Source organism: Geospiza fortis, unplaced genomic scaffold (genome assembly GCF_000277835.1).
Source record: "Geospiza fortis unplaced genomic scaffold, GeoFor_1.0 scaffold94, whole genome shotgun sequence".
Taxonomy (NCBI): Eukaryota; Metazoa; Chordata; class Aves; order Passeriformes; family Thraupidae; genus Geospiza; species Geospiza fortis.
Window position 1 is genome coordinate 278,175 of NW_005054394.1, and position 21,095 is coordinate 299,269.

A 21,095-nucleotide genomic window follows, 5' to 3' on the forward strand; every position below is an offset into this window, starting at 1 on the left:
AATATCTCTCATGAGGAGGGGACAAGAGAGCTGGGACTCTTCCCTAGAGGAGCCTTGGGGGATCTCATCAATCCAGTAAACACCTGAGGGGAGGGTGCAAAGGGGACAGTCAGTCTCTGTCCAGCAGTGCCCAGTGACACAACAAGGGGCAATGGGCATGGACTGAGGCTGCTCCAACAGGGTGAGACCTCCCACAGCATGGCAGTGCCATGGCCATGTTACAGCACCTCTTCTTGAACTTCATTAATTTCTTGTTGGCCCATTTCTTCAGCCTGTTGAGGTCCTTCTGGATAGCAGCATGTCTTATTTCCAGCACATGCTCATTGTATCAAAATTCCTATTTATTCCATTGGCCTTTCAATATCTGCTGAAATTGGTACCACTCCAATCTATCCTGCTCTTTGACATGACAGAAGTTCTTCTCTCACACTATTGAGCAGAACAGCAGAATGTATTTTGGAAGAGAACTACTGCATCCCACCTGTCCCTGGGGTCAGCACTGCTCATATTGCCATTTCCCTCCTTGGCTTTGCCTTTGAACATCTCTCTTCAGTGAAACATCAATGTGCAGCAGCTATAGTGCAAATAAACTTCTTATTTAAAAGCAGTATTAATGGCCTGATGACATACTCTGGGTAGATGGTAGCATAATGTTGCTGCAGCATAGAAAACTATGGGATCATGTAATTGATTTGATTATTCTTTATTTAGAACTGGTTTTTAGTTCACTGGACTTGCATATCAAGGAAATGAAAGCTGTGTTGGAAGGGGCCCTGAGCAACCTGATCTGGTGAGGTTGGAAGTAGATAATCTTTAAGGTCCCTTCCAACCCAAACCATTCTATAATTCCATGTGTCTATGAATCCTGGTGAGCTCCCACAAATACATCTCGAAATATGAAAGATCCTGTCACTTCCTGGGTTGACACTGCACAACAGGAATTGCTAAAGTAATGGAAGTTTTTGATTTAGAAGATAATCTGCATGTGTTTAATACCAGAGAGTACTGCTTGTCTTCAGTATTTCAGGTTGCTTTTAAATTACTTTGCATTTGTTAATTTTGATTACTATGCCTCAAATGTCAATAAAATAAATAGAAACTATTTGCATTCATTAGCCAGCCATGTAAATATCCTTTATAAAATAAGATTTTTAAAAGACTTTCAAAGTTTTTATTGCAGTTACATCACTTGTATAAAAATCTCTGTTTTTTAGACATTATTTTTACAATGACTTGGAGGAGGAGACATTTCTAGGTTAACATCTGGTTAATAGCTTGTCTGATTTCAAATATTTACAAATAACACGTTGCTTTCTGATTTTTACACTGAGAAATCAAAAAGAAAACTAAAACTGCCACCAGTCTTCCAACTTGCAGTAAAATTTCTCAGTGCTCTAAACTGATGTACAGATGTTTTTAAGGCATTTTTGCTTTAATGCTGGAAGAACACAAGAAAATATTAGTTAGAAGAGGTTTTACAAGAAAATATTAAAACATGCCTGATGGTAAAATAATTTGTTTAATCATTTGGAAATCATTATCAGATAAAATAGCTATCTGATGACAGATAGCAAATATTCTGTGGATATGCAAAAATCTTTGTTATATCTTCATAACAAGGTATGTAGAGATATAGAGATATAAAGTGAAAATGTACTTACTGTGGGAGTAAGCAACTCTTTTGACCTTTTCGCAGACATAACTTGCATTTTTCACAAACCAGGAATAGTATTCAACACAGTATCTGAAGATGGAGTTACAGATAAGAGATGCAGTTAAAGATAAGAGGCTTGTTATCTTTCATAAGGAGAGGGACTTTGGACAAGGGCGTGGAGTGATAAGATGAGGAGGAAAACGGCTTCGGGCTGAAAGAGGGCAGGTTTATATTAAATATCAGGCAGAAATTCTTTGCTGTGAGGGTGGTGAGACAGTGGCACAGGTTGCCCAGAGAAGCTGTGGATGCCTCATCTCTGGAAGTTCAAGGTCAGGTTGGACTGGGCTTGGAGCAGCCTGGTCCAGGGGAAGGTGTCCCTGCCCATGGCAGCAGAGTTGGAATAAATGGTCTTTAGATCCCTTCCAACTCAAACCAATCTATGATTCCATGATAAGCACAGTGTATCATGCTGCTATTATTAAATATGGAAATAAAAAGCTGGAATTCCAACCTCAGTGATGCCATTAGATGTTTGGAAAGATGCAGCTGAGCTTTTTCCACTTAGCTGGAATACTGAAGCAAGATCAGGTACTGATTGGTGCACTGGGACATATTTGGGCCTCAGCCAGTGGCCACAGACCCTCCAAAATAGTCATTGGTGATTGAAAATTGTCATTTGGGAACAAAAAGCCCAAAGGAGTATTTTAAGCAGATCGAGAAAGAAAACACAGTGCCAGGTGTTACCTCATGGCTTCCTTTCTGGAATATCTTCTCTGACCAACACAGAGGCACAGCTGAAAGAACCTACAGAGCTCCATCACACAGGGGTTGATCTTCTGCACTACGAGGGTGACAGGAGGGGAGGTGACACGGGGCTCTCTGAGCATCGCTTGTGGGCACCCTGGGGACAAAACACAGCTCTGAGCTAGCCCAAAGGCTTGTGCCACCACATCTCCTGCTCTGCCTGGTCTGGGCTATGGCCTCCAAAGAAATGGCTTCCCTACTCCAACAAATAAGGGATATCCCTGAAAATGCCATTATGGGGTGGAAGGAAGGAAAGAAAAAGAAAAGGAAAAAGGAAGGAAGTGGCGGAAGAAAGAAAAGAAAGAAAAGAAAGAAAGGAAAGAAAGGAAAGGAAAGAAAGGAAAGAAAGAAAAGAAAGGAAAGAAAAGAAAGAAAGGAAGAAAAGAAAGAAAGAAAAGAAAGGAAAGAAAAGAAAGAAAGGAAGAAAAGAAAGAAAGAAAAGAAAGGAAAGAAAAGAAAGAAAGGAAGAAAAGAAAGAAAGAAAAGAAAGGAAAGAAAAGAAAGAAAGGAAGAAAAGAAAGAAAGAAAAGAAAGGAAAGAAAAGAAAGAAAGGAAGAAAAGAAAGAAAGAAAAGAAAGGAAAGAAAAGAAAGAAAGGAAGAAAAGAAAGAAAGAAAAGAAAGGAAAGAAAAGAAAGAAAGGAAGAAAAGAAAGAAAGAAAAGAAAGGAAAGAAAAGAAAGAAAGGAAGAAAAGAAAGAAAGAAAAGAAAGGAAAGAAAAGAAAGAAAGGAAGAAAAGAAAGAAAGAAAAGAAAGGAAAGAAAAGAAAGAAAGGAAGAAAAGAAAGAAAGAAAAGAAAGGAAAGAAAAGAAAGAAAGGAAGAAAAGAAAGAAAGAAAAGAAAGGAAAGAAAAGAAAGAAAGGAAGAAAAGAAAGAAAGAAAAGAAAGGAAAGAAAAGAAAGAAAGGAAGAAAAGAAAGAAAGAAAAGAAAGGAAAGAAAAGAAAGAAAGGAAGAAAAGAAAGAAAGAAAAGAAAGGAAAGAAAAGAAAGAAAGGAAGAAAAGAAAGAAAGAAAAGAAAGGAAAGAAAAGAAAGAAAGGAAGAAAAGAAAGAAAGAAAAGAAAGGAAAGAAAAGAAAGAAAGGAAGAAAAGAAAGAAAGAAAAGAAAGGAAAGAAAAGAAAGAAAGGAAGAAAAGAAAGAAAGAAAAGAAAGGAAAGAAAAGAAAGAAAGGAAGAAAAGAAAGAAAGAAAAGAAAGGAAAGAAAAGAAAGAAAGGAAGAAAAGAAAGAAAGAAAAGAAAGGAAAGAAAAGAAAGAAAGGAAGAAAAGAAAGAAAGAAAAGAAAGGAAAGAAAAGAAAGAAAGGAAGAAAAGAAAGAAAGAAAAGAAAGGAAAGAAAAGAAAGAAAGGAAGAAAAGAAAGAAAGAAAAGAAAGGAAAGAAAAGAAAGAAAGGAAGAAAAGAAAGAAAGAAAAGAAAGGAAAGAAAAGAAAGAAAGGAAGAAAAGAAAGAAAGAAAAGAAAGGAAAGAAAAGAAAGAAAGGAAGAAAAGAAAGAAAGAAAAGAAAGGAAAGAAAAGAAAGAAAGGAAGAAAAGAAAGAAAGAAAAGAAAGGAAAGAAAAGAAAGAAAGGAAGAAAAGAAAGAAAGAAAAGAAAGGAAAGAAAAGAAAGAAAGGAAGAAAAGAAAGAAAGAAAAGAAAGGAAAGAAAAGAAAGAAAGGAAGAAAAGAAAGAAAGAAAAGAAAGGAAAGAAAAGAAAGAAAGGAAGAAAAGAAAGAAAGAAAAGAAAGGAAAGAAAAGAAAGAAAGGAAAGAAAAGAAAGAAAGAAAGAAAGAAAAGTGAGGACAGACATGGTGTGATTGTCAACTATTTTTTCCATTTTTGTGTAAGTAGCAGCAGGCTTTGGCCATGTGTGGATAAACTACCTTACATGCTGACTATAATCCCCTTAGACAGTGTAATTGCATTTCCAGGTTCACATGTCTCACACACTTTATAGCTCTGGGCAATGCTATGTAATGTGATAGCAGAGGTTATGAAGGTTAAATTTGGACTAATGAAGTTCTGTTGAAATAAGCTTGAGTCATCTAGTGCTGACAAGAAATTTAATATAAAATGGCATTCTTGGGCAGGAGGAAAATCAAGGCTCTACCAACCTGAAAGAGAAACTATTTTCATTGCTATGAAACTATTTCTCTCCTGGCAGTGCTTGGCCAAGATAGCGGGAGTATGTGAGGAGCAGGGCACAGACCCTGGCAGCTCCCAAACTCACAGGCTGCTCTGAAAGCCAGCTGTGTCACAGGCACTACACAAATACCAGGTGAAATTAGCAGAGATGGGCAAGAGGGAGACCCATTTCTCTTCACCCCAGCAATTTCACGTAAATGTCATTAGGCTTTGTCCACTTAACAGCATTTGACACACCTTGATATTGTCTTACATGGAGTAAATTAAAAATTAATGGTTCCTTGCTTAAGTAAACACACTTAATGTAAATAACCAAATATCAGAGCATGGGACAATGAGGCTTTAATATAAGTTGTCCCTGAAAAGTAATGTTAAAATTGATGAGAAATAATAAAGTTGATAAATAATTAAAACTTGCTGAAGGCCTCCCTGTACAAATTTCAGCCTCCACAGGCTGTGAGTCCTCCTATTCTACTAAGCAGGTAATAAATGCTTTATTCAAGCCATGTGTTTTGCCAGCAGAAATTCACTTTTATCTAGCTGCAAATTGAACATTGGCAATTTCAATTTGAAGTCATCTGTGTGGGAAAGAGAAGTCAAACAAAAATGCTGAAAGCTAAGGAAGTTGATTTGGGTTTCATTTTTGACAATCACTTTAAATTAATACTGCATTTGCATAATACTGTATTTATTTAATGATGAAATAATTTTTCAATTAATTTTCTATTTATTTTTTTTATTGCATGGTATATTCACATCATATCATTGAAATTTAAATTTCCACCCATTCATAGTAATGCTTTCTACCTCTTCTGTAATAAATTTCTACTGTGAAATGTATTTTTTTGTGTTAGTACATAAGTTCATAAAGATAAGTAAAAGTAGGAATTTATTTCAGAATTTCTTGTTCTAAAAATTCTCTTTCTTAAGAGATTGAATTAGTCAAGAGACCAGAAAAGGCAAGAACCACAGCTCCCGTGCAGAGATTTCTTCCCATGTGTTTCAAATTGCCACATTATTGTCAGGGGCAGTGAAGTGTCCAACTTTTGCAATAAAAAGACAGCTCTTTTATTAATTCAATATCACATCCCTGTGACACTGAGATTAAATTTTGCTACCAGTGAAGACCAATGTCATGGTTATTGTGAATGATTCAGACTCAAAATATCCCTCCCTGCACGCTCTAATATGCACATTTACATGTTTTATTAGTTGACACCCGCTTCTGTGATTAAAGAAATGAATTATTGGAATAATGAGTCATCCTTCAAAACAATGTGAATGCCCTTTCTTACTTAAGGATCCCACTGCTGGATTTATTTCCCCAAATGTGTGGTTGTTAGAATCAGGCAGGCAGCCTGTGCCTCCATGGCTCCTCACACAGAGGCATTTGGTGACTCCAATTATCCCATCTCACTGAAATCCATGTTTTCCACCTTTTCAAAGCATCCTAGGTTCTCCAGGGTCTATAGTGTTGCACACCAGAGGAGGACTCTGGTGTTTGGAGCTCTTCAAACAGAAGTAAGATGAGAGAGAATGAAATCTGATTTCAGAATTAAATAGCATTATAAGAGCTAAAAAGATACCATGAAAATGAAAGTGATTTGCCCAGCATTTTAGTTCCTTAGACTCTTCTATTTTTTTTCTAAAATATCAAGCCTAAGTGATATTGAAGACTCCTGGAGGTCAAGCTGATCTGTTATCTTTGCACTACCCAGCATCCATGCTTCTCCTAGACAGTCACCACACAGAAACAGGAGATGAGAACTGAGCTTTGATGAAAATCTAGTTGATGATGATCCTTTTTTAGCTGAGGAAGTAGTTTGCAGTATTGTAAATTCAGAACAATTACGGGGGTTTCATGTGGCATGAGCTGGTTTCATAATTTTATTTATGATGGGATTTAAAGCATGATATTTTCTTTTGCAATGACTTATAAGAATGAATTCTCTGATAACCAATCAATGCTAAAATTGCCCCACAGAGTACCTATGTTAATTCTATCACCACAATATAGTCTATGTTATGAATTTGCAGTTGTGTACCATTCACAAGCAAATGGGAAGCAGTCCCTTGGACATTTGGGGTGGTTTACATACATAAACTATCACAAGCTAATTAACCATGTATGTTTTTGCTGCATGGGAATGTTTCTATCTTGCATTACTTGCAAACACATTGCTGTTCCTGTGCATTTACTCACTGGTAGCTGAGTAAAGTTTCAGTGTCACACCAGGTCGGTAGGAAGGTGGCAGAGGCAGTACTGTGGAGGGCAAATCTGGGGGGAGGGAAAAGAATAGAACTTGCTTTGACATCTTAAAACAAAAAGGCAGGTTAATTGAAGGAGCAGCAAAAAGGAATGAAAAAAACTAACCCTGAACGCACAGTTCATTAATAAACATCTACATGGACAGTGATGTATGAACACATTATCAGTCATCTATTTCTATTTATTACTTTCTATTTCATAAATGTGCCAACTGACACAATTTGCTGCTATCCCAGACCAGTCTTACCTGGCTCTGTTTGCATCACTTTGCTGGCTTCTTGTGGAGACCCTGTCTGCATCCAAAGCATGGACGTGTCAGCTGTGGGAAGAGACAGACACACCCTTCCTTTTATTAATTATTTATCTGTCTACTGAGAAGAATTTCTAGGTATGAGACAGTTCAACAGCCAGAGGCCCTCACCCAGTACTGCCAATGACATATAAACATGCCAGGATGAAATAGGAAGGACAAAAGCTGTACTTGACTAGAACTCAAATAGACTGTGGTCTAGGGAAGGGCAGGGTTTCAAAAAGGCAAAAGAAGCATTTCCACATGGCTTTTTCACAGGTCTGCTCACCAAATTTGGAGCTAAATGTGAGGCAGAGGTGTTTGTGGGAAGCAAGACCAGGTTTTTCCCCTAAAGCTTATAAACTACAGGATGGAACCTCGAGCTGATTTTGACATTTCTGCAATAAAGTAATCAAACCACTGGTAAACCAGAGCGGGTGTCCCTGAAGGGCTCTCCAACCTCCACTCAGAGACACTTGGCCAAACCCCAGAGCAGTGGGGCAGGGCAGGTTCCAGAGCTCCTGGCCATACTCACTGGGGCTGGGCTGCAGGGCTGCTGATGGGGCCATGCTGCCCCCAGGGCTCAGGGGGAGTCTGGCCATGCCCTGGGGCCTGGGAGCATCCACGTGGGGTGATGGAAACCACGAGCCTTTGGCTCCAACTGTCCTTGGCCACAGCGGGAACTTCGTGGTGGGGATGGTGGGGATTCCCCCTCCTTTTTGGGCAAGAGGGGTCCTGGGAGCTGGAGAAGCAAGAGAGACAGAGAAAGGGCACCAGCAACTGCAACACACTGGGGCAGAATAATATCTAAAATACACCCAGAAAATCCCATCTACCCCTTGAGTGCTTCTCTGGCACTTGAGCAGGCACTTGTCCATTTTGTTTTAAATATGGAAATTCAGGGAGCTCCAATAATGTTTGAAATTTTAACTGAGAACATTTTAATGTGAGAGTTTTCATAAACAAATAAAGGAACTGAAATGTTCCTGCAGGGTTCTGTTTTTTCCTTGACATAACTTGTGCTTAATTTCCTGAACTGCTTCACTACAGTAGAAAGGGAAAAGGTCTTGTCTGTTTGAAGGTGAGCAGGCAGGTACTGGAGGGCAGATGCTGCAGATTGAGAACTGACACTCATGGATATGAGAGATAACAAAGGTGGGCATGTGGTTTAGGAAATTTAAAAAAAAATTATAAAAGACAGCAGACTGCCTACAGGAAATGCAGGCATTTTGTAGGAGACAGATGCAGCTGCACTGACAAGGAGGTATGAAGTCAAGGTCAGAATTTCTATTGATTTCTACCACAAGCTAGCAAAGGTTTGCTTTTGGGCTTCCAAAATGGGGCAGAGCAGCACTTTTCTATCTTGTAGCCCTGTAGCAAAGTTAAATGCACTAAAGTTTATGAAATGCTCAAGTACAACTGAATATCACATAAAGAAATAGAGAATAATACAGAAAAAAGCCCCACAGAAAATAAGAGGAAATAGTTTAAATAATCTTATTTTTTGGTTTGAAAACAACAAGGAGTTTTTCTCTTCTTCCCTGCCTCTTTAGAAAACTTATTTTTTTCTGTAAAATGCTTTTCACAAGAGTTTCTCTATTGTCCAGCTCTTCAATGCATTACTGGCATCATTTGCTGACTCAGAGAAATTTTATGCTACCCTTTATTTGGAGTTAACATCACAGTTAACTGTGCAGCAAACATACATGATCACTTGTCAAGACATTAATCAAGGAGAATACAAATTTAGGTCTGACAATATTTGCTCACATTTAAATGTCCACACATGTTCTGCTGATGAATCCAGTGTCTTGTTAGGGTCTTCCTGCAACTTCATGAAACTTGAGAAAATTGAATCTAGGTCTTGGAGGTATGAGGAGACAAGGTTAGAGCATTCACTATCCACTGCATATTGTGTGAGAAAAAGGAAAGAAATCAGATTCTGCTACCATAGAAGCAGCTGTTTCTAATTAAAGGGGGTTTTGGCCAAGTGTAGTCATTGTTTTTGTTTGGTTTTAAAAGGAGAAACATCCCACAGCTTTCAGCACAACTTGCCACTGATTTCAGTTTGCCTGCATTAATCTGTCCTTGAAAATGGGAGATAGCGATGGGCAACAATGAAAGGTGAGCACCTGAAGGGCAGCTCAAACTGGCAAAGCAGTTTTGGGTGGAGGAGCCACACAGGACAATGACTGAATGTATTCACCTGCACTCTGAATGTAACTCATGTAGGAGGTCATTTGTGCTGAGAGCTATGGAAGGTACCCAGTTAGATTTAAGAGCACTAGAGACCCTCCCCAGCCCAATGCTGAATTCTCTAAAAGCTCTCATCCCAGCAGGTTTTGCTCCACCAGAAGACCTTGTAAAAAATCGTTAAAGATTGTAAAATGTACTTACATTTATTATATAATTACTGTATTAAATTTTCAACAAGATAAAATATTATTCTAACTATAACCAAATATATAATATTATGCAAATAGATAAGAAATAATAAAAAAATTAATATTTCTAGTAGTGGAAGTGAGGATGGAGTACTCATTGCAAGAGCATTATGGACATGATTTTCACTGTGGTTCCTGTTTCCTTTTATTGCCCAGGGTGTACTTACCCAGGTCAGATGATGTGTTACTGGAAAATGTGTAATTAATAACAGGAGACTTATCTAGTATTTCCAAAAAGTCAGACAGATTTTTCCCTGCAAATAGAAATGCTTACAAATATCAACAAAGGCTTGTTTCCAGTATAAATCATCACTGAGGAAAACTAGGGAAATGTTGTTGGGTGGAATGATTTTAACTTTTACCTGTCTGCCCTGCCATCACACAGATGTAGATACAATCAGAGTCATTGCTCTGACGCACTGAAAAGCAAAAAACATAAAAGAGATCACCGTTACCAGTTTTCCTTACATGGAATTATCTTAAACAGTTGAAAACACAGACAAAAAATGGCATGTGGCTATGGCAGCTGACCAAGTATGTTTCTTCTGAGCTAATTTTTGACAAAAATCTCAAACTACCATCAAATCAAAATGTTTGTATCTTCAGGGGAAAAGTTTCTATCTAATTAAAATTCTAAATTACAAGCATTTTTATATGGAAAAACATCTTCAGATAAAATAGCCCATACTTATTCTCTGTGAACCAGAATTGCTCAAAATATCAGTATGTAATAATAATTCTCAAACCCACCAATTTTAGTAATTAATTATAAAACATTCAAACAACATAACGTAGAAACATGTACATCTCTATATTACACACATTCACATTATGTATGTATCTTGTTCCATGTGCTGCAAGAAAAATGCTGTTGAATAAGAGCAATAGGCTTTTATCCACATTTTTATGGTTGATTTCATGTCAGGAGAAAATTATAAGACAATGATAAATGTTCAAAGGAAATGCAAACCTGAGAGAATAGAAGTGGATTTGAAAATTTCTGTGAGATAACTGGTGGAGTTTCCAATGACATCAACAAGTAGAGCTGTAAAATCTAAACAACAAATAGAGAAAGTTTATTATTGAAAACACATATCCTATCATGTGTGCCAAGTCAAAAATTCACTCTTATATGTGATGATATTTTAGATATATGCTCATACATGGCAAAGGTTAGAATATTTTGCTGGAGTGAACTGAAGAAAGCACAAGAATACTTTCAGAAGTATGTTTCAAAGATGATACCCAAAATGACATTTTTGTGTCTAAAAGCAAACTTAAATGGAATTTATCTGTTCAAGAGAACATTTTAAAGTAATGCTGTACTTAGTCTGCTTAAATGTAGAAGGAGATCTAAAGCCTGCAGGCTTTCCCTGCTGTAATTGCTTGTCTGCTGTGTAGGACCTTCCAATAGGCATTGGATTCTTTCCTCTGGGGTCTGCTTCAGACATAAGGATGATTCAGATGTCAGCCCAAGAAATGGCTGGTGGTGTTTTAGTGGTACTTCCTAGCAGTACCAGGTCACTGTTCTCACTTAGGGAGTGCTGGACCTGAGCCCTGAATTTTTACTGCTTTGGAGAATGCTCCAATCCCCAAGATATTCTGGAATTGCAGCACAAAGATTAAAGTTTCTCTGTTATTCTCCAAGGCAAACTGGGTAATTATCCATAAAGGCTTGTGAGATGTGTGGGTCCAGAGAAAGGCATGAAAGCCACTGTGGCTTGTGCAGGGTCACATCTAGAGGCTTTAGAGTGTGGTCTGTAGCCGTTGATCTACTCTTGATGCCCTACATTAACCAGCTAAAGAATCCAAACACTCAGATGGATCCTGAAATGTTAAATTCTGTGAAATCAGGGGTGTGAATGAGGATTTCAGGTGAAGGGTTTGCCCAACAGTATTTTGTAGTCCATTTAACAGTTCTATGAAGATGTTAGTGCTTGCTTTTCCCTTCTCTTGGGCTCATTGCGGTTACTGGATGGAGGAGTGCGCCTCTTGCTGGTGGAGTGACAAAACTATCCTTTGTCCCCTTAAAAGGAAAGAAACCCAGAAGTTTCTCTCCTCAAATAAGTGAAAAGATGCCTCATAGGACCCAGGGGACTTCATCTCAAACTTAAAGATAGCTGATTAGACAGAAGCCAAAAAGTCTTGCCTGGGCAATTAACTAGAAGAGGATGTGAATAAAGAAACCAAAGGCTTTTGTAAAGTGTTTTACCAGGAGCAAGAACGTCTAGCACCTGGCTCTGTTTTTCTGTTTGTTATTTTGACTTTTATTAAACCTTTTTGTTTCCAACACTGCAACAGAAGCCATCCTGCTGCTTTTTATGCCTCCAAGGCTAGCTGAGCTATCTTGGGTGTGTTATAGGCCTCTCAGAGCTTATTAGACCTGGCTCGAAGAAGTTACTATAACAAGTGGAAGTTTCTCTGTTGGTGCAGAGAAGCCCTTGTTCATCTCCTCAGGGTTATCTCAGGAGAGAAAAAGTGGCCAAGATGAGGTACCACATATTGCTGGTTGTCTCTCCTGTGCTGCAACTTGTATTTCCAAGGAGGAAGGGGAGGCTTTTGCCAGTCAAACCACATGAGTCACTTGGCTGGTGGCTCCATCCCAGACTGGCTGCAGCCACCTGAGGCTGTGGACTTAGAGCAGCCACTCCTTGTGAGTTACGGCTGTTGGCCTCAGAGTGGTGGTGGAAATCAAAAGGATGAAGTCTGCAGAATTCAGACTACAGCCTTCAGCTCCAAAGGAAATAATTTAGCTTAAGCACATGCAATTGCCAACCTCTTTTGTGTACCCACCTGTCAAGTCATTTGTCACATTATTCAAACAGTAGCAGTAGTGCATAGGGAACTTGCCAGGGTCAATATTTTTTGCATTAGAGACTGGAGGGAGAGACAGAGAAAAAAAATCAGCGTGTTGTGGCATAGGCTGTGGGAAAGAAGCTGCTCCAGAGCTGAGCAAACCCAACACTCACTGTTGTAAATGGTGACTGACACTTTGTGGAAGGCGAACGAGCTGTAAGAGGTGATGCTCAGCAAAGAGAAGAGTTTCTTGGTACCTGCAGAGACACAGGTCCATGCTATTAGAGCTGGGAATAAATAGTGAGAACAGCATGTTTTGACTCTGCTCATTTAGCGTCTGAAGGATTCCCAAGGTGCCAGTATGATACAGCTGCCTCACACTCAGTCCATTCTCATTTCCACTGAAGGCACGATCATTTGCATTGCTTCTTCCTTTTTATTTTGTTTTTCTTTTAATTGAAATGTACACTGGATTAGAAAGTGCTTTTGAAAGGCATCCTACAAGTAATTATATTGTGTCTATATATAAACCCACACTAATTTCCAAGATCTCTGGGGTAGACAGCCATCTGCATGATAAATGCACAGAGGTAACATGCCCCTAGAAGCAGCTCTGGAGGCTGACAGCACATGTTTACAGCTTCTCCTGCCAGCACCTGTAGTGCTTTTTCTCCTGCTCTGCTGGGCTGGCAGCTGTGACCTGCCCGGCTGTGTCCCATTACCTCTGAGTGCAGTGCTCAGCATCCCATTCACCAGCTCTGTCAGGTTAATGGCAGCCAGGTCCAGGGACTTTGCAGGCAGCTCTGAAAGAAAAGGGGTACATGAAGGCACAAGGAAACAGCTGTGCAGCCACTGCTCATGTGTGCTGGAAATCTGCCAGAACAGGAAAACCAAAAAGAGTAGATTATGCACGTTTGGGGCGTACCAAAAAAAACACTGATGGGAGAGTAAAAGTCCACCACGGAGATGAGTCTAGGAAATAGCAAGATACAGCAGCAGTGGAGTGGTGGGCCAAAATTCAGGTCTGCCAGCTGTGCCCTTGACCATGGCCTTGAGCAGCTGCAGGACCCTGCCAGCCCTGGCATGCTGGTGCTCTCCCCTGCTGGGCAATGGGTGTTCGCTGCCAACAGAGCAGCAGATCTCACCATGCAGGTCACAAAAGGCAGAGAAAGTGCCTAGGAAATGTTCCACCTTCCCCAAACCTACGTGAAAATACAGATTTTTGTTTTTCAGCTACATTGATGGCTATATTGCTTTTTACAGAAAAAAAATTGCTGTAGCCAAATCACTCTTTTTATCTTAACATATTTTATTTCTGTTGTTGTTGCTTATTTGTTTTTCCCAAGTCTTTTCAAAGATTTTTTTTTTGCTTCTCTCCCACAAAGTCATGCAGAAGCCGAGCAGTGCAGTGTCTGTGTGAGGGAGGAAGGTGTGTGTGAGCATGACAGAGAGAGGAAGAACAGAGCAGGACAAAAAAAGAAGCACAGAGAGCTGAGATGCGAACAAAATTGAATCTGGGGAGAAATGCAATTTTCCAATGACATCAGTACTATTTATAACCAGTTTGAAGCCAAGCTGCACCCCAGGGCTGAAAGCAGCACTTGTCCACAGCGTAGAAGAGAGAAAAGGAAAAACAAAAGGGAATGAAGAGCTGGGAAGGAGAGAAAGGAAAAAGAGAAGAGCAGATTTTGGGAAGGACAGTTGTTAACATGGCCAGGGACTGGACTGGGTGGGTTGGGGCTCACAGGCTCTGCAGGAGCAGGGCCCATCTGCTGCCACCTCCATGCCCAGCACAGCACCTCCCTCTCCCATCCCCACCCTGACTCTGGGGCCCCTGATGTGCTGCCTGTTACCTGCAGTAGCCAGCACTGCCAATTGCTTCTCTTTCTTGTTTTCTTTTCTTAGGCACGAAGCTGAAAAGGGAAGAAAGAGACTGAGAAACAGGTTTTTTCCTGTTGAATTTGCCCCCCAATAATCAAAATAAAACTATAATAGCAAATATTTGTAGAGATCCTCACTAGGCTTGCACCCAGAATTTGATGCAAGGTACAGAGTAAAATAATGCCAAATCCAAACAAATCTTCCCTTCTTTCTGCATGCTTGTTATCAGAGCAGTCATGCAATTGAGGATTGTCCTCAAGAGCTGTGTTGCAGGAGGAATGGGCTGAAACTGGGCTCAGGAGGTTGGACTGGGTTTCTGGGATCACTTGGTGACCAGCTGAGGTGCACAGCAGTAAATGAGAGATTGCAGGACAAGTTGAAGGTATGTGTTTGAGATTTAGGTTTCCTATCCCACCAGAGGAGAGCTGAGTGCCTCCTAGGAGTAATCCAAAAGTCTCTCCAAAGGAGTCAGTGCTAGAAAATGCTAATCTGCCATGTTCCTATGAAGCTTTAGCTTCTCAGCCAACCAAGTTCCCCTTTATCTATGTTTATAAAGGAGAAATACCCAGTAGGCAGTGTATAATCCAAGGTTTATAAATTGTGATGTTGTGTTAATCAGCTGTATTAACAACCCTCAATTAGTCACAGCTAAATTTGGATTGACAATCTAGGTGGTAGGAGCTCTTCTAACCCTTCTCTCTCTTTCCTTTTAAACCTTTCCGATTCCAGATTCTCAGCATGGGATCCAGGAACAGGCAACCCCTGCTCTGCTCTGCTGAGTGACACCAGCCCTGGAGCTCCAGCCCTTCAGATGTGGCAATGGGGCTGTGGGAGCAGCTGGGAGGTAGACGCTGGGGTATTCCCTGGGGAGCACCAGCCCATTGTCCTTACCTGTGCTGAAAACCAGAAAGAGACACAGAAATCCCAGGCTCATCTTCGCTGCCACCTGGCAGCAGAGCCCCTGCATTATGGATGCTGACTTCCAGCAGGTTTGGCTGCTCTAGGAGAGAGAAATGCTCTTTTGGTGGTGGTAAAATTTTTAGCATGGAGCAACTTTGTCCAGCCCTTGTCCCAGAATGATTTAACCACAGGTGAAATATCTGATTTCTGTGATGCAGAGAAAGATTGGGTTGGAAATGACAAAGGAGCAGAGATCCCACAATCAGTATTTCCTCTGTGCCTCTGGATGCCTCTTGGTTTTGAGTCCTGCCTAACTGGCTTTTCTGGAGGATTGGTAATGTTGTCAACACAACCCTCTTCTCTGGCAGGATGAGCTGTGCCTAAAAGGCACCTGACACATCAAGTGCCTAAAGCCGTTCTGCTAAAAGAAAATAAAATTTGCTTATGTTTAGTTTCAGACTAGAAATGACAACTGAAGTTCTCTTCCACAGAAATGTTGCTTTTCTGATTATTCCTGGTTTTGTATTTCTGTAGTTACTATCACCAGGTTGTGTCCTGTGCTGCCTTGCCTACCTGCTTGGTAAGGATTAACAGTGTTCTACCTTTCAGACCATGAGCTGCTTTCCAGGTTTCAAAGATTTAATTACATGGTTAGGGAGGAGGGAAAAAAAAAGGTTTCTTTTCATGTTTCCCCTGTTTTTTCAATATCAGAACATGTCAAATAACTCTGTAGTTGTCAGAAAATGAGGGATGATATGAAAACCAGCAAAAAAAAAAAAAGCCCAAAATTTTTTAATATCCTCTTGGAGCAGCTAATCTTGCAAGTATGCAGCAAAACATTATCTTGAAGGTAATACTGTTTGATTAGAAAACTATTATCATCATATTTAAAATATTTTTCATCTTGAAGTCACTGGAGAATTGACACATTCAAAAAATGGCTTATTTGTACTTAGTGGCTCTAAAGAGATTCTTCCCTGGGATGGTGGAACAATACTAAATATTTCTGTGTTGGAAATGTCTGTGTTTGCTGGCCTGATGAGTCAAAAGTGTGTAAGTGCCAGCTCTGCTAATTCAAGCAAAGCTCTAAGCATTCAAGCAGTTCATCCTACCTTTTCAGCCCATCTGCCCAATCCTTTTTACTCAGACCCAAGCTTGGACTCATCCACAGTTTCTGCACAGCATGTGCAGAAGAAAGGAACTGAGGCAGAAAGTGTTGGTCAAATCTCATTCCCAGACTTCATACTCCATCACCTTTCTATGGAGGAATTATGCATGGACAGAGTCCAGTATCCCATGGGCAAGTCCAGTGCCAAAAATCCTAAACCTGGCTTTTCTTGCAACAATATTTGGAATCTGGCAAACTGCTAGATTACAGACCATGAAAATGTTGCTGTCATGAAAATCCCAAGGCCTGACTCCCTGGCAAGGCTATCCCTGCTTCCACTCTCTGGTGTTATGAAGCTTCCTGGGACTTGTAACAGCTTTTTGTTTGTTTGTTTGTTTGCTTGTTTGTTTGTTTTTAATGGATCTGTGGACTCTGTAATGAGGGGAGAGCAGTGTGTTAGCTCAAGCCTGCTCACAGGTTGATGTGATGGAAGCAGTGGAGGTGTAGTCTGCATGGAGATTGGGTAAAACCGACCCACATCTCTGGATTCTGGTAATTTTTTTGTGGTCTTTGGATTGTTTCAATGAAATAGAGAGGAATTGGTGAGAGATGCTCCTCTGTGGAGCTGAGTGTGAGGAAATGGTGCTTTGCAAAGCAGCAGGGAGGTGGCTGTTGGGGAGAGCAGGCTTGGGGAGGTGGAGAGTTGGGTGGGTTGTAACTGCATGTGATTTGAAGCAGGGGTCCATGGTGGCTGGTGCATCTAGATAATCAAATCTCCTATTAAAGGGAAACTATTGGGTTGTGTCTTTGTTTGAGGTCAGAAGTGGGGTGATTTGCTGCTTATAATAGAACTGTATGAATTTTGATTGTATAATGAGAAGTGTCACCTTAGCTCTGCAAAATCTGCAATAGGATGAGCTGTGCTTTGTCATGATGGTCCAGTGTTTATGGGCCACAGCCCCTGTGAGCTGTTCCATGCACACACAGGAGTGACCAGGCTGCAGAGCCAGTGCTGTCCCTGTGCACACCAACCCAAGGGACACCAGCAGAAAATGCAGACAGCAGAAGTGCTGCCACTGAGCTGTCCCTGAGGTGCAAGGCTGGCCAGCCTGAGGGTCTCTGCAGCCCTGACTAGTGAGTGACCCCACTCCTCTGCCCTTCACAAGGATTTTGGCTGCATGGCAGTTGAAAGACCCAGAGCTAGGAGGTGGGAGAAGAGGGCATGCCCTGTGCCATTTTCAGTCTGTCCCTACAGATCAATGCCAGTGTTCACCCACCATGAGGAAACTGGATTTCCAGGACCTGCTTTGAGGAATATGGGCTCTCCTGGGTCACCAGTGAATCACACTGGCACTGAAATCCTTGGTGAGAGCATTTCACAGACTGATGTGAAAGCACAACTGTTTTACAGAGGTTCATAAGTAAAAGGGTAGATAGCAGTTAATCTCCTATCAGAGATCTTAATGTTGATTTATTAAAACTGGCCAGAGTTGTTCATGGCAGCAGGACAGGGGAAAATCATTTGACAAAGGACTTGGTGTAGCAAGTAAGAGCAGGGTCTAGAGAGATCACATTCCTAAAACACAGAGAAGAGGCAAGAGGATTGACACATGAAGGGATCATCTATTTTAGGAGAGAGAGAAAAGTTGTAAAAATACAAACAGAATAGAGCAAGACAAATTGTGCTTGGAAGCATTCCCCATACACTGGGTGAAGCTTTCTTTCTCACCTGAATTCTCAGTTCCCTGCTCTCCTCCCCACAGAGCTGCTCCTCTGTGCTAATCAACACAAACAACTCTCTGCATACATAGTGCTGATTTCCAGCAGGAATTCAGAGAAGGCATTACCTGGCCATATCACACTACAGACTCAGCCAAGCAAAACATCTAATGATAGGGACAACACGCAAAGATTACCTGGAAGGATGGATCACAGTAAGACAAATCTTCCTCTGCTTCTACCAAAGAAATATTGAGTATTGTTCCTACAAAATGATGGAAAATCCCCCATTCATGAGAGTGCTTGTTTTGCATGAATGCCATTTTTAGCACTGCTGTGTTCCCTGACTAGCACAAAATGCTTAAAAAGAAATTGCAGATAAATCTTAATACTAGGGATATCACTCCAAAAGGGACTACCCTTGCTCCTTATTGGATAGAGGCTTGATTTAAATTTGAAGCATTAGCTTTTAGTTGCTTCCCAAAATCTTTTTCCAGTATTAACTCCCTGAAATTTATGCTATCCAACCAAATTTCAAAACTATGTGTGACAACTATTCCTAGAACTGTTGCCTGACATATCTTATCTCTCAGCAATGTGGATATTAGTAATATTAACTCTTGTAATACACGTCACATTTGCGTTACTCTGGTTATTCAATATCCAATTTCTATTTATCAGGGACAAGCCTTTATTGCTTTGCAACTGTATCTCTCTTGAAGTGACTCCACTGTGATGACTGAAATACATGTCCAGGTTGCAAATATGAAACCCTCATTGTCCTCCAGACCAAAATCACCATTTCCATTCCAGACTGTACTGAGATCCACAGGTGCCTCACAGCCCCAAGCAGGCAGATAAATCCCATAAACTGACTCAGAGAAGGTTTTCCTTCCAAACATTTGTCTGATAAAGACTGGGGGTCAAGTCTTTGGTTACAGTTTCTCATTCACCTCTGCTGGTATAACAATCCTCCTCTGTTTATTTTAAGCTGAATGATATTAGTAGAATCTATTTTATTTAGAACTGTTGATCCAGAGTTCCCTGAACTGCTGAATTGGAGATTTTAATCCAGTTCAAATTACTTTTATACACTCAAGAAGACCTCTTATTAAATCCCTCCCTGTTACTCTGGGTTAACAGCAATCTTAAACCAATGTGTTTATTAGCTATCCTTCAGTAGAACTCCTTTTAATGTGGCAGGTAACCATGAAGTTTAAATAGTTTTCATTTTTCCTGTACCAACGTACTGCTCTCCAATCTCAAGCAGTTTCCTCACGTCTTCACGCTTAACAGAGCAGAACAGAAATCAAGAGAACAAAGAAATAAAACAGGAAAGTCCTTGAGTACAAATTTCCTTACCTTCATTCAGTTGCAACATCTAAAGGTCATGTCTCATTTTAAGCACACCATCATCCACCAAGTCTAAAGAAATATTTCAAGTTAATGTGAAAATATGCCCATTACAACTGCACGCTTCATTACATTGATACAATTACTTTTTAAGTTCAGATTTATTTGTGTGAGAATGCAATATAATGCAATAAATTTACATTTAGTAAAAAAAATAATTTAATTTGCTACATTTCCACTGAGCATTAATAGCACAGCTGAGAAGGTTTCCTCCAAGTACAAGCAAAACCACCAAGATCTGGAATAGTTAACATCCACTTACCTGATTTCTCATGACAAAAATTATGATCTTCAGAGCCTATATAACACTGAAAGTTATTGCCAGTTGTTAATAAACACCTTGTGAAAAACTTTGAGTAGACAGGCTTGATAATCTTTCCTTAAAATCCTGTGAAAATTGTTATCCTAATCCCTGAAGGACTCACCAGAGGTAACACAATCGTAAGCACACAAAGTGCCTGTTGAATCCTGCATGGAAAGGCTCTGTGGCAGGTCAGGTGGGGATTGGAAGCTCCTTTTGGCAGTAGAATTGAATTGTGGAGGATTTTTTTTCCCCTTTTAAAGGAACAGCTCTGCTTACTGCAATTAGACCCATGGCACCTTTGATGGTGAGAAGTAGGCAAGGGTGAGCCCCTCTGGTAAAGCTTTAGCCATCCTTCAGGTCAAACAAGGGACATTGTCAAGAGGGCAGAGATGACACCTGAAGTGTATCTTAAGTGTGGAATCTCAAAAGGAATAAAATGTGAGTTACAACAGGAAAAATTGCCTGGAATCCTGGTTAGGTGATGAGGAAAGAGGACAGGTCTGGTCAGAGCAATGACATAAGGCAATTTCAGTGCTGCTGAGTCATGTTCAGTAGTATCCAAGGGAAGACCACTGTTGGAAACAGTCAGCACCATTCTGCTACCATTTATTCCAGTGGGCTGGAAAGAATTGCTCTGAGATCAGTGATTTTAGATGCAGCATGGTTAAAAGCCAATCATCCATTCAGTGATTTTATCCCAATCCACCAAACGTTTGAGTGGTTGTGAAACCACTCAAAACGTTGTAGCCATTTATAAAGGAAATCTAAGTGGGTTCACAGTCAGTTTATGAAACAGAAAGTGCCTTAGCAACCATTTTATGTGTATGGTTGAGCTGTGTCTCTGTCTGCCTAACAATCCTGCCTTTACCAAGCACTTCAGATATTGCAAGGCAGCTGCAGCCACATTTACGAGAGCTGTAGCTGGTCTATAAGATGCCCACACACCTGTGCACATACATGCAAATTTTTTCCTTGTTTTTGTCCACTCTGCTTTTCACAAAAAAACCATTATGTGGTGGGGTGTCACTGCATCTAGTATTATTTAATTCTTTATGGAATTTACTGCTGTGAAAAAAGGAAAATTTTTGAGACTGAATGCTGCAGCTGGAGGAATATGGAAGCATCTTTTCTTTGACAAGACTTACTTTTACTGGCTTAATTACCAGTTTCTCAATAGCACATCAAGAAGGCTGGGATGAAAGTCCCCTCTGTAACAGCTGACAAAACCAGGTATAGCCAGGAAAATGTGTGTGCTGGGATCAGTTCCAGTCGTTTGATGTTTGCCTGCGAGGATAATTAGACTTTCAGCAGGTTTTGCCTCATGCTGTGTTTTACCCTGGGACTCTGTAATTTTAACTTTCCTCAGCTGCTGAGCAATGCTCAGGTGACCTGGGA

At 40.3% G+C, this 21,095-nt stretch overlaps 1 protein-coding gene across 2 annotated transcripts; it reads right to left on the bottom strand.

Annotated features, from left to right (window-relative positions):
• Nucleotides 1-1,182: 1,182 nt before the first annotated feature.
• On the bottom strand, nucleotides 1,183-19,898 carry HHLA1 (HERV-H LTR-associating 1). 2 transcript variants are annotated; one of them, XM_031060885.1, is made up of 17 exons: nucleotides 19,659-19,763; nucleotides 19,346-19,408; nucleotides 15,148-15,256; nucleotides 14,229-14,288; nucleotides 13,098-13,178; nucleotides 12,549-12,632; nucleotides 12,373-12,456; nucleotides 10,550-10,633; nucleotides 9,942-9,998; nucleotides 9,747-9,833; nucleotides 8,906-8,998; nucleotides 7,671-7,877; nucleotides 7,094-7,165; nucleotides 6,781-6,855; nucleotides 2,399-2,555; nucleotides 1,662-1,744; nucleotides 1,183-1,438 (listed from the first exon to the last, which is right to left on the bottom strand). In XM_031060885.1, the coding sequence occupies exons 2-17, from the start codon at nucleotides 19,349-19,351 to the stop codon at nucleotides 1,395-1,397; spliced, it is 1,383 nt and encodes a 460-aa protein (XP_030916745.1). In that variant the 5' UTR covers nucleotides 19,352-19,408; nucleotides 19,659-19,763; the 3' UTR covers nucleotides 1,183-1,394. The 2 variants fall into 2 exon arrangements, with proteins under 2 accessions (XP_030916745.1, XP_014164407.2); XM_014308932.2 differs by lacking the exons at nucleotides 19,346-19,408; nucleotides 19,659-19,763 and adding an exon at nucleotides 19,822-19,898.
• Nucleotides 19,899-21,095: the final 1,197 nt, after the last annotated feature.